Here is a 12,678-nt window from a genome sequence, read left to right as displayed (position 1 = left end):
TGCATTAAAATGCGTAAAAATGCTAGAACTGTTATATATTTAGATGTGTACTTGCATCATCCAAAATGTTTCGATGTTCAAATGCAGAAAAATTTGTTTTGCGTTTAAGATAATGCCTTTCTTACTTGCCAGTAGTTGCTATAATTTTGGTGAAAACGTGGTATACATCAGAGTGAGAAAGAAAGTTGGCAAATGTGACTAAACATAATGTGAATACAACTTTAATATTACATGCCTGAGTCAGGTCAGATAGATTTTCATCAGCTACTATGTTTTTGTCCGTTTAATGAGAGAGACACCTAGTGGCAAAGCTTACATATTGTCCATTTAAGGCCTTATTTGTTATTTTGAGAGTAACAACTTAATGTTTTGTTAATACTTTTAAGTCCCCACAGGTACCCTGTTCATAGTCTGTACAGCTTAGATTAAAAAAGAGACGAGATGTTATCTTTGCTCTCTTGATGTTGGTGTTACCTGCGTCTGCTGTAGTGGGAACGATCAGGAGGAAAAACTGGCAGAATCAGCAGTAAACACAAGTAAAATACCCATTAATCATAGCACAGTTATCCCCACTTTTATACTACAAAAAAATATTTTTTAGTGTAGAAGTAAGGTAATAAAAACACAAACAACTGCTGTTTAGTAATATAATTTTCCTTTTTTATTCCAAGTTGTGGTTTTTAAAATTTAACTGTGAGAGTGAGTGTTTGTGGCATTGTTTATGATGGATGGACAGAATAAATGGATGAATGGAGGAGGAGAATGGAGCACAGATGAAATGTAAAATATCATAATTATGCACAGGGAGGAGTCGACTCGCACTGATCATCATGGCCGACCTGTCAATGGCACCAAAACCTGAACTTATTTAGCTTCGTCACTGACAATAGGCCTGCTATGGTCCCACGTACAGTTATCGATTCTTCTTTATTTATTTTGTCTGCAACCTTCCTGACGCCCTCACTGCTCAACACCTCTCTTCATCTGTATTATGTTCAGGAGAGAGGTGTGTGGGATCGTTCTCTCTGGCCATAACAGTTTGTCTTTCTCTCTTCTTACGTCCAGCCATGGCCCTTCTCTTTGTCTATATTTTACCCACAGTGCTTTGCTCTGAGTTGCTCTCTCTGCCTGCTGTCTTCATCTTAATATTCAGTGCTTTAAGTTTTACGGTCAGTGCTCCTGTTCAGCCCCCGTTTCTTCCTGAGCTTAAAGGCTTTTAAGATCTTCAGGTGACATTTTTTTAATCAGGTTTCACAGTGTTTTTAATTTATTCTGTAACATCGTAGCACCTGACTGGCTTTGTTAACAGGCTCCTAATGTGTTATTGTGTGGTTAAGGAAGAGTCAGGGACTCACAAAGACAGCATTTCTAAACTTTAACATAGCATGCATGTGCACAAATACACAACCAACCAAGCCGACTGACCAACCAGCATTTTTATCATGTTTTCTTCTTTAATTACCCTTCTACAAAAAATATGGCATCTGAGAGAGAGGGTGAAAGCAGGAGGCTTTACTCAACATGACTCAAAGATTTTTTCCCTCTATCTGTTTAACGTCTCTTAAAGGCAGGTATGTTCATATGTATGCTGCTTACATAACTTCAGTGCAATACCCACTCTGCACTCTGACAGAAATGAGGGACAAGCTGACCAGTCTGAACAGAGCAAAGTCTTCTACTCTCACCCTCTCTGGGAAATGTTGTTTTTTTTAAGGATGGGAGGAGTTGGGGGGAGAAGGGGAAGAAAGTTTAAGATCTGAAAGAGGAAAAAATGATAAGAACAAAGAATATAGAAGGACAGTGGAAGGGGTTTAAATCGCTCTCTCCACACAGGAGAAAAATATAGCTGGCGCTGGGAGGAAGAAGGGATGGGAGGAGGAGGAGGAGAAGCGGTTTATAAGTCGCTCTCTCCGTAGAGGGCGCTGGAGAAGGAGATGTAGTCCAGGGCACCAGAGGGGCAGTCGGCTCCGACGTATCTGGTCATGCGGCTGATGCAGTACTCAGCCTGCTCGGGGGGAAGCTCTCTGCGCAGCTCTTCCACTGTGATGTAGTTCTGGAGGAGACAAAGAGGAAGAGGCAGGGTGAGATTCGTTTGACTTTCCATATCCCCTCGTCCCCAGACTCAAGCTCAGGCAGACAAGTGAACATTGCAAGTTCAGAAAAACAGGCGACAAGTTGATCAGCTGTTTGTAACTGTCAGTTGTACTTAGTAACTTAGCCTGTTTTCTTAATCTCTGATGAAATATAATACTTCTTTTGATTTATTGTAGTAAATATATTACAGATTACTCCTTAATTGCAAAATGTAACCATCAGTGTGAAACAATTTTACTGCTGCTGTTACACAAGCCAAAAATTGCTCTCTCCAAACCACTTGTGCAACCTCTGTGTTTTAAAAAGGAAAGTTCACACAATAACACAAGCAAATCAATTGAGGCAGCAGCAGACCAGCAACTCTGGTCAGTGTTCTGTGAGGTAAAATTACTGATTTTGCCAATGAAGTCTGGTTGCACAAGACAAAGAGACACATTTGGCTTATAGAACAGCAGTTTGCAGTTAAACTGTGTGTCTTTACGTGGCTAAATGTTTTGTTGCTGACCCCTGTCCACAAGAGTACATTGCTTAGCTTCCTACACTGATTCTCTAGCTGCTTCTCTAAAGTGGGCTGTCCATCTATGCGTAGCTAATATAGACTATAGATAAGTACCTCATACAATATCACTTCAAATAACCTGAGTGTAAAATGTTATATTATATATTATCACCAAAAGTAAGAAAGAAGTTGTCTCTCTTTGTCAAACTGTAACTGCAGTTTGTGTCAGTGGTTAGCTGTTGTTGGGTTTTTAGATATTTTCTGGTGTAAAGCCAACAGGATTCTCTATTAGTCAGCTCACCTTGTCTGAGGCCAGGATCTTGAAGGAGGCCATGACCTGTTCTGCGGTGTCGGTCTCGGCGGTCTCGCGGGTCATGAAGTCGATGAAGGCCTGGAAGGTCACCACACCTGTGTTGTTGGGGTCCACCAGGGTCATGATGCGAGCAAACTCGACCTCACCCTGTCACACAGAAAAGGATTTTATTAGTCCAGCATCATTTGGTACAGACATGTTAAATGACTGCTTTTTACATTTTTATCAGTGAACTGAGGTAAAGCTCTGGTCTCTTGCTACTTTCACATAAAGTCATTGCACACAGGGACACATGGAGATGAATTTCTTAAACAAATTTAAACTAATACTGATTTGAAGAAGTCCTACTCAGTATTAAAAAAGTACATGTTGCACTAACCAGATCGTAACCCATGGAGATGAGGCAGGCACGGAAGTCATCTGGGTCCATCATGCCGTTTCTCTTCTGCAGAGGAAAAATATGACTCCGTTTTAATTATTGCAACTGACAATTTAGATGTAAAAGATAAGGTGTAGCTCCTAGAATCATAGTTATAAACCACATTTTCAGTTATTACTTGTGCTAGAATACTGAGTGTTAACTGAAGTCATGTGATCTTGAAATGTTTAGGGACAAAAATGACAAAAGAAAAACTAGATCTGCTGATGTTTCTTATGCATGTTTATCTTTTCAGAAATTAGTTAAAACCAGTGCTGGGCAAATCACTCAAATATAGTAATTAGTTACAGTTATTAGTTACTCCACTATGAAAGTATTTCAGTTATTTTACCAATTACTGCATGATAAAAGTAATTAGTTACTATGGAAAGTAACATTTGCATTACTTTTTAATGTCTGCTTTAATTCTCTTATTAATGCACATATAACTACAAAAAAAAAAAACCCAACACTGGCTAAAAACACTTTTACAACATCAGTATTCAGTATTCATCAGTATCAATATTTAGAGATTCCTTTTTTCCGAGGTCAGTGAACGCCTCACCCTGTCGAAGTGGTTGAAGGAGGCCCTGAACTCGTTGAGCTGCTCCTGGCTGATGCCCTTGGCGTCGCGGGTCAGGATCTGGTTCTCCACCTCGTTGATGGTTCTGGCGATGGTGGTGAGCAGCTGCTCCCAGCCCACACGGATGTGCTGCAGCGGTGCAGGAACAGAGGCGGAGAGAACACGATTAAAACAAAGAAACAAAAGGTGGAGGAGCAGCTTATGGTCATGGCTGCAGTGAGGTCCAGTGTACCTCCATGGTGTAGTTGGTGTGCTTGTTGTCGAAGATGAGGGACTCCTGGCTGAGCTGGTGGTCTCCCTCCAGCTTGTCGATGTTGGATTTGTAGTTGATGATGTTCTGCTCGTACTGCTTCAGGCTGTTCATCTGTTCCTCCAGGGAGCCAGCGATGTCCACCGACACGTGGCTGATCTCCTGCAGGCGGAGGGAACAAGAACATTTGAATGCATCAAAGTCCTGAGATCTCTGTGAAAATTTGATTTTATTTGCTCCTGTTGAGGTCATCTAAAGTATCTAATTATCCATAATTTGATATATTTTGATACCACTTAAAATGATACTATGTTAATTGTATCGAAAGTACCTAAACTATAAAAAATATTCTCATTCAAGACCTTTCGTAGGCTGACTGCTTTGACATGTTTTTGTTGTTGTTTTTTCTTTAATACTAGCCTTGTACTGAAGTTTAAAATTCTGGTATGTGACTACCTTAGCACTTGTTTTGTTTAATTTGTATATACGTAGATAAATCTATTTGTAATGTACTGATAAATAGTTTCTCTTCTGTTAATTCATTTTAAATCAGCATCCTTCACTGATATCTATGTGCAGGAGCTAAAAGTAAATCATGACATCTAGATAATGCACTAGAAATTGTCTTTACATAATTCGAAGACTGTTTATATTTTACAGTATTGCATCTTTTTTTCTATTGTTTTGTCTTTTTACACTTTTCCATGGTCAACCTTATTTCACCACACTGTTCAATAAATTATATTATAAAATGTCAAAAGTCAATATTCTTTATCCTCTAATGTCTCTATTAAATAAATGTATTTTTAAGCTGCTCCAGAGCCGTGAGACTGTTTAATTCATCCTTAGCACTCCACCAAGCAAAACATTTTTATTTATATTATTATGATTTTATCTTTTTCAATTTATTCAATCAATCTACTATATATCATTTTAACATTGATTTTTTGTGAGTAGCAAAAAGAGGACTAAATCTTAACCCTCTGTTGTATCATAATAGAATTTGACCTTGTACCAAAAATGTATTTTTAAGTGTAACTACATAGAGAGACACTGCAGTTATCTTTTCTACGTCTGTCAGTATGTTGTATTGTTAAAGTATCAGTTTACCTCCATCTTGGTTTGAATCCAGGGTCCGATGATGTTGGCCTGGGCAGCGAACTGGCGCCTCAGTCTCTCGTTGGCCTGCTGTCTGGCCACCTCCTCCTGGAGCATTTGGTCTCTGAGGGGAACAAGGTGCTTCACCTGCAGGTGGATAAATTAAGTCTTCTTCTGTGTAATATATTTAAAGGTAAATGACAGCTGTTTACTGCTAAATCATAAAACCACTTTGTCACCAAGGTATCAACAGGGTTGCCACCAGTCTGCAAAATACCTGAAAGTGCTTGGATTTAACCTACTAGAATACCAGAGTTTGAGCCTCAAAATTCACCATTTTTATACATCTTGAACACAAGTTTAATACACTTTCTTCCTATCTATCACTTTCAGCAAAGGCTACAAGCAAACAGTAATTTGTTGATCACTGATTGTTGTGTCACTGGCTGCTCTCTCACCTGCTGGTGGCCTTAGTAGATATCTATTTATTTTATAAGGCATTTTATGAGGAAAAAATGGTTTAAAAAAATCATGGTTTTCAGCTCATATTCCAACATAAAAAACTTTTAAAGCAATATGTTCATAAAAATCTCTAAAATGACCACTAAAATTATTTCTACTGATATGCTAATTCTTGCATATTCAGTTGCATATTTAAATTATTAATTCTTTGTAATTGACTCTCAATTAACATGGAAAAGTTTTATCCTGATGGAATAAAGTGATTTTGTCCCTCTTCTCAGGAGGTGTCTGGCCTTACATTTCTACTGCCATATAATTAATCCATTAAGGTCATGCTCAACTGTTTGATAGAGCAAATACTGGCCATTATCATTATTATTATTGAAAAATGTATTTAATTTAATTCAACTACACATTTTAGGTATGTAATAGTCAAACAATGCACTAGATGTCACTGTGTCTTTAAATATTACACCTTTTCAGTTTACCTCCTAACAAGTAATTAGAAACAAAAAGGCTCCTCCAGACATGTGAACTCTTAAGTTTTTTTTTTTTCAACATATTATAGTTTCAGAGGTGTTACTGACAAAATTATGTAACGTGATACAACAATAAAGTCTAATAAGTGTCAAATAATTTTGTAAAATGATGCCCTACGAAAGAGCTTCTTTGTGTTTTTATGGTAAAGGTATTGTAGCTGACCTAAACACCTATCAAATAAAACTGACATTACAAGGTAAAAAAAAAAAACATTATCATTCATTGGTTAATATGACACATTATATGTGCTGGAACAATTTAATAAATCTGATTTTTTTTTTCACTGTCTAAAGAGTAAACTAAAGACAGAGAGGGAGAGAGATCAACAGAGGACTTATCTATGAATGACAAATACAACAGTAGGACTGTTTCATTTCAAACATTTTTTGGTTGATGTGACTGACTGTGCAGATGAAAAAACAGATTATGTCGAAAATAAAGCATTTTTCTCAGTATATTCCTAACCTTGAAAATAGTTCAAATTAAGTATTTTCCAAACTTTTAAGTTTAAAATTTACAGTAAACAGACAGCTGAATATTAGCATCAGACAGTTTGCTTCAGTGCATTTAACTAACATGGTTAGTGATGTTTGCAAATTAAATATAGTTGTTCCAGTGCATCTTTAGTTACTTCATGATTCCCACAGGAACAAATCTATTTTCTCAGCACAGCAGTCTTGCAGTGACACACATCTGACAGATTGTGTTCTGCAGTTATTTTGATTTGCCCTGAGAGCTCGCAGCCAGTATTCAGTGTCGCTCTAACCTACATGTACTGAACTATTTCTGACCCGTCGCTATGTATGTATCGTATGTATTATTAGCCAGATGACCAAAAGCAGCGCACAGTGAGTCTGAATTAGGATGACATTTCCTGTTTACACATCAGAAATAAACACAAAGTGCTTAGTCGTGGATAAAGTATCTGTAATAATGATAAAATCAGTTATTTCCCATGTTCGTCCACAATAATTCTCAGGTGTGTTTGATTCGACTCACAGTGTCCCACTTATTGCTGATGTCCTGGGGGGAGAGGGTGGTGTAAGGGTTGATTCCGGACAGCTTGATGCCATAGGTCTGGGCGATCTTCAGGATCTCATTGTGAATGCCCATGGTGGCCATGCGCTCCTTGTCGGCTTCGGGCAGAGTGGCCTTGAACTGGTCATGAGCGGTGATCAGACTCTGTATGAGGACAGAGGAGATTCAGAAAATAAACCAGTCAAACGAGGACGATCCAGTGTTTGACGCTGAGTTTTTACTAATAAAACAAAAGCCACTTGATTGATTTTCACATTCTGGAGACCTTCATTTACCAGCACTTCTCATTTACACACATGGATTAAGGCAAAAAAAATTGTGAGCCTGCAAAGTTGTCCAGGAGGGAATGTGTATAATGTATTGAATTAAGCAATTTATGAATTTAAAACTGCTCAGGCATGGAGTCTGAGCCCTTAAGCCCCGTACAGAATTTATTTTGGGTAACCAAAAACTGACTGAAAAGATTTTTTGTGTTTTACAGCATTTTTTTCTTTTTGTATGGGCAGAAACTCTGCCAAAACTGCACTTATGTGCAGCTGAATGACCTCCCGAGTGAGAAGCAAACTCTCTGGCACAGTAAATCAAGTACAGTATCTGCCTGAGGAAACACTGATGTACAGTATATTCCTGCTTATTCTTTTCTCTATTACAAACTCTTACAGATTTCTGTCACAGGTTTAGACAGAGAACCGTGTGTCTTTAGTCTATATTTTTACTTTTCAGCACACAATTCAGATTTATTCAGGTAAACTAACAAATAAATGTGTCATACTCTTCCATTGATGTTATGAAGCATATACCTGTTCTTCAACAACAGAATGACTGCATGTGCAGCTCTTAGAGGTAAAAAAAAATCTAACATAACAAACAGGAGTAAGTTAAAGGTGCAGTTAATGATTCTGGAGAAAGACAGTTGATTGTTGAGTCTCATTCTCAAATTACCAATGCTTTGGATTGGTAACAAGAAGCTGGATGGCTGAAAACACAACAAGCATGAGGACTCATTGGTGCATTGTGTGTGTGGGTTGTTACATGACTGTGAGTTAACCGCCTTCAGGAAGTGTTGTTTGTATTGTAATACCTTCTGACCTTCCTAAATGTTGCCTATGACAAATACCCACCATATTATAAAAAAAACAACAAACTACAACAGAAATGAATAAAAACTAAACTCAAACTCAACATTTTGAACAATAAAAGTCAACAGAAACCTAAAAAAATTAAAATAAATCCTGATGAGAAATACAGAACTATAATAACTCTGTTCTGTACCTGGATCTCCTCAATGCTGTGGACAATGAACATGTCCTGCAGGTCCTCCATGGCTCCGTCCATCCAGTTGTTGAAGGGCGCCGCCCTCTTGGCAAACTCCAGGTACAGCTGGTCGATAGTCTCCCACAGCTTCTCAACTCGCTGAAAAATACAGAGAAGATTCAGACTCGTATCACAAACAAAGGTGGGATTTTGGCGTATGAGGAACCAATTTAAAGTTTACTGACCCACGTGGGGAAATTTACAGTTATAGCAGCGCAAGAGTCCAAAATAGAGGTAGAAAAAGAGCAAGTGACTGATAAAAATGTGATCAGAATTAGAATAATTCTAAGCTATGTAGATTATATACACTTTTCACTGGTACAGCTTTATGGATAATTGTACAGGATAACAGCGCACATATAAAAAAAAAATAAAGGTGGGATTTGGGTATATAAGGAAGCATTTTACTCCTATAACCAGTGTGATTGTGCATTTCACCTCCAGTGCGTCCCTCCTCTTCTGGGTGAGGGTACCCAGGTTGTCCCACTGGTCACAGATGCCCTGGCAGCGGGAATTGATTGTAGCAGCATCGTGGTAGTCCAGCTCACTGGAGGAGACAACAGAGTCAAACATCGGACCATTAATCATCTACACCGATGAAAAATTAAATGCCATCTGATGTATGGGTATAATGGTTTGGTTTTTAACTCTTTATCAAAAAGTCTCAGTTAAATATTGATGCCTCTATATGACCTACTTAAGCAAACAAGACCATCAATTAGATTTAATTATAGTTATTCTCAGAGATTTTTTTTTTTAATATAAAAATCGTTGTCAGAATTAGTATTTGAATGTGGTTGAATCCCTGAAGAGACTGTATTTGAGTATATGTTGTTGGATTTTTATGTGATCTGTGAAAAACAAAAAGGCCATCCATATTTTTCTTAAAGTGGAAAAAAGAAAATACACATTGAAATGAGCAAAATAAATGGCATTAAAATAAACTAAACTAACGACACAGAATACCTGAATTTGGTCTTTAAGTTTTACTATTACCTGAAGTTACACTCACATTTTCCCAAAACATCTGGAATCTACAGCAGAATATTTAATGACATCACCTGCACTTGATTTTTATTCTATTCTGCATTGTAAGGGGTCATCTGAGAACGTTTTGCTTTTGAGTATTTAATATGTGCTTTTGAAGTAATGGATGATAAATTATGGGTGGCACGCATACATTTTCAGCTCATATCATACTGTATATAGCATCAAAGGGATCATCTTAGAACTATCTGTGGAGGAAAAAAAGCCCTGAGGAGTGGTGAGGAATAAGGAAATGGTGAGATCAGAGGTTTCTGCTCTTTCATGAATCATCCTTTCATCTTCTTATTCATCTCATTAATATGCTTTCCACTCATCTGTTGCCTCTTTTGTTCTTATTCACAGTCTCATCTGCGCTCAACTTATCACGACCATTAGGAGTCCTAAAACACTTCAGTCACTCACTTTCTCCTCTCCGGTCCCTCCTACTGTTTCAAAATAAGCCGCTAAATCTAACTTAATCCATAATCTTATTTCTCCCATGCATCCTCGTCCTCAAAACTGATTTTTCCCATTTCCCTCCAACACACAATGAACTCTACCTAAAAGCTGAACAAAAATAAAAATAAAGATGTCACAGCGTCTTACTTCAGCTCCTGGGCGATGGCAGCGATCTGCTCCACTCTGTCCTGGTGAGCGGCGAGGTCGCTCTCAAATGCCTCGTGCTTCCTCATCAGGGCTCTGATCTCCATCAGGGAGGCCGACTCGTAGTCCTTCTGGGACAGCAGGTCCTCCTTACCTGAAACACGCAGTGGAAACATTTCACCACCTGATCTTTACAGCTCTCACTTTAGTCCGTCCTCTGATCTTTTGTCTTCCCTCTGCTGCATTTAGACTTTTTCTTTTACTCACTTAAGTATTCAGCTATCACCATAAATTACTGCAGAGAATTTTATTACTCTATCAATAGAATTATTATGTGATTTATCATGATTTTTCCAGTCTGTAATGGTTATTCTATGGATTTCTTTCCTTATTAGATCATATAAAGCAGGCATGTCCAAACTGTTCCATAAAGGGCCATGTGGCTGCAGGTTTTCATTCCTACCAAGCCGGAGCACACCAGGCTCGACTCATTTAATCAACTGATTTCAGTCTTCAAACAGCTGATTAGTCGAATCAGGTGTGCTGTAGACTGGTTGGATCAAAAACCTGCAGCCACTCGGCCCTTTATGGAACAGTTTGGACATGCCTGATATAAAGTGAGGAAAGTGTTCCAGATTCACTGTGCTGACTCAACAGCTGAGTCAAAAAGTTTAAGGCTGAAAGTTTATAAACTTTCTGAAACTTTGTGAGTTCTTAAAAAAAAGTCTTACAATGTTTACATTTACTAAATATTAAGCCTTACAGGTCATGAAATAGTATTTGAACTATTTTTTTTCCTTTCCTTTCCTGCCAAAATAAGACATTCTGGTCCATCTGAATCAACAACACCTCATGAAAATGTCAAAAACATTAAATTTACTTTCCTCATACACGTAGAAACTCTGTTACAACACTAATTTTCTTTTTTCTTTGATAACTGTAGCTTCTTTTTATGTTTTTCAAGATAGAACATTATATTATTAATTATTCTATTCTAATTTAAATATCTGGATATATGTTCTATGTGTATGTAGCATGAAGGGGCTACAACTAACATTCTATTGTGCAACCCTGTATTGTAAAAAAAGACAATAGATTAACTTTGATTAAACATTTCAAAAACATTTGCATATTCGTATTCTGTTTTTTCCAGTTACACTGTGTTCTAACAACAAAATGCATTGTTTCCAATGGAAATGTCTTAATTGGCTGCAAGTGGTGCTGTGCAATACAACCCACCATTTTGGATTAGACTTTGGCAGATGCACCGTTTCTATTTATTCCTTGAAATTGGTACAAAACATTTGATTCCTGAAGTTAAAATGACAAGTTAGCTGTATGATACCTTCTCATTTAACTACAAAAACACAAATGAGATTTCAGCTGGATAGATGCCAAAGAGCTGACTTAAAGAAACATTGAAAGTTTTCTGTTTAAAAAGTACAAATATAGGAAGATAGAAAGTACCCACTCATCTTTTACTTGAGTGGTTATGATTCAGTGATTTTTTTTTTTTGACCGGTAGTGGCTACCAGAGACCCGTCACAAGCGAACCAACTCTTGTATGAATGACTCTTATGGTTCAGTCATTAGTTAGACTACTGACATTTCAGAACGTCCTTACAAATCCATTATTATCTTAATTTAGAATTTTTCTTCCCCCAAAACAAATATAAAATGACTGGTTTGCACTCTACACCTTCCAGTCCCTCTGGCTTGTGTTCCTTTGTCTGTCTGGGAGGAAACCAGAGCAAACATTGAAACTGCACACAGAACGATCCTGGTGCGGTGGAAATTATGTTTATCACACTCTTCTGTTGGCCCTACCTGAGGTCCAGGACTCATGCATGGCACACTTTTGCTTGAACTTCTCGGCCAAGTGGTCAAGTCTCTCCAGGCGGCGGATCTCGGTCAGCAGCCACTCCTCATAGCCCTTCTCCACCTGCTCCAGACCCTTCCAGGCGTTGGCAATATCCTGCAGTAGCGAGAGAAGAGTTTTCAGCCATTTCATTGCCACTTATTTGAGGGGACTGAGTGTTCAGAATGTGAATAATGAAATGTATGCCCTGAGAGCATTTTAATATCCATGTAAATTTACAAGAAATTAGTTCTCCATTATTAGCAAATGAAATACATCCTCTATTTGCATTTCAAACTCAGCTCTAATCTCTGCAAAATGTTCTGTACTCATCAAGTTTTTCTGTCTTTCAGCTGCTACTTTTCCACCTTTGTTCATCATAAATTGCTGTTGTTCTGTGAAGACTTTGTGTCTGTAGTTAAGGGAACAGTCTTATCTTTGTTGGATCACAAAGCAGGGGGTTTGAGAGGATTTTACCAGCTTTAGGGGATGAAAAACAACATAGAGGGCGGGGAAGTAATCCTCTGGTTGATGTCAAAGCCTGAAAATCTACACTGATGCTGTGCAGAAACAATCATATAC

At 38.0% G+C, this 12,678-nt stretch overlaps 1 protein-coding gene across 1 annotated transcript in view; it reads right to left on the bottom strand.

Annotated features, from left to right (window-relative positions):
• Positions 1–638: 638 nt before the first annotated feature.
• Positions 639–12,678, bottom strand: part of actn3b (actinin alpha 3b) — a 46,553-nt gene continuing 34,513 nt past the window's right edge. Inside the window, exons 11-21 of the mRNA XM_084711920.1 lie at positions 12,066–12,213; positions 10,242–10,392; positions 9,048–9,156; positions 8,568–8,708; positions 7,257–7,439; positions 5,268–5,402; positions 4,140–4,319; positions 3,890–4,036; positions 3,286–3,351; positions 2,895–3,053; positions 639–2,053 (exon numbers count right to left, since the gene is read on the bottom strand). Coding sequence (XP_084568046.1) covers positions 1,895–2,053; positions 2,895–3,053; positions 3,286–3,351; positions 3,890–4,036; positions 4,140–4,319; positions 5,268–5,402; positions 7,257–7,439; positions 8,568–8,708; positions 9,048–9,156; positions 10,242–10,392; positions 12,066–12,213 — 1,578 coding nt within the window. The 3' untranslated portion in view covers positions 639–1,894. The remainder of the gene's footprint in view (positions 2,054–2,894; positions 3,054–3,285; positions 3,352–3,889; positions 4,037–4,139; positions 4,320–5,267; positions 5,403–7,256; positions 7,440–8,567; positions 8,709–9,047; positions 9,157–10,241; positions 10,393–12,065; positions 12,214–12,678) is intronic.

Source organism: Lutjanus erythropterus, chromosome 23 (genome assembly GCF_056507025.1).
Source record: "Lutjanus erythropterus isolate fLutEry1 chromosome 23, fLutEry1.hap2, whole genome shotgun sequence".
In the NCBI taxonomy this organism is placed as follows: Eukaryota; Metazoa; Chordata; class Actinopteri; order Lutjaniformes; family Lutjanidae; genus Lutjanus; species Lutjanus erythropterus.
This window is presented reverse-complemented; position numbering and strand designations above follow the sequence as displayed.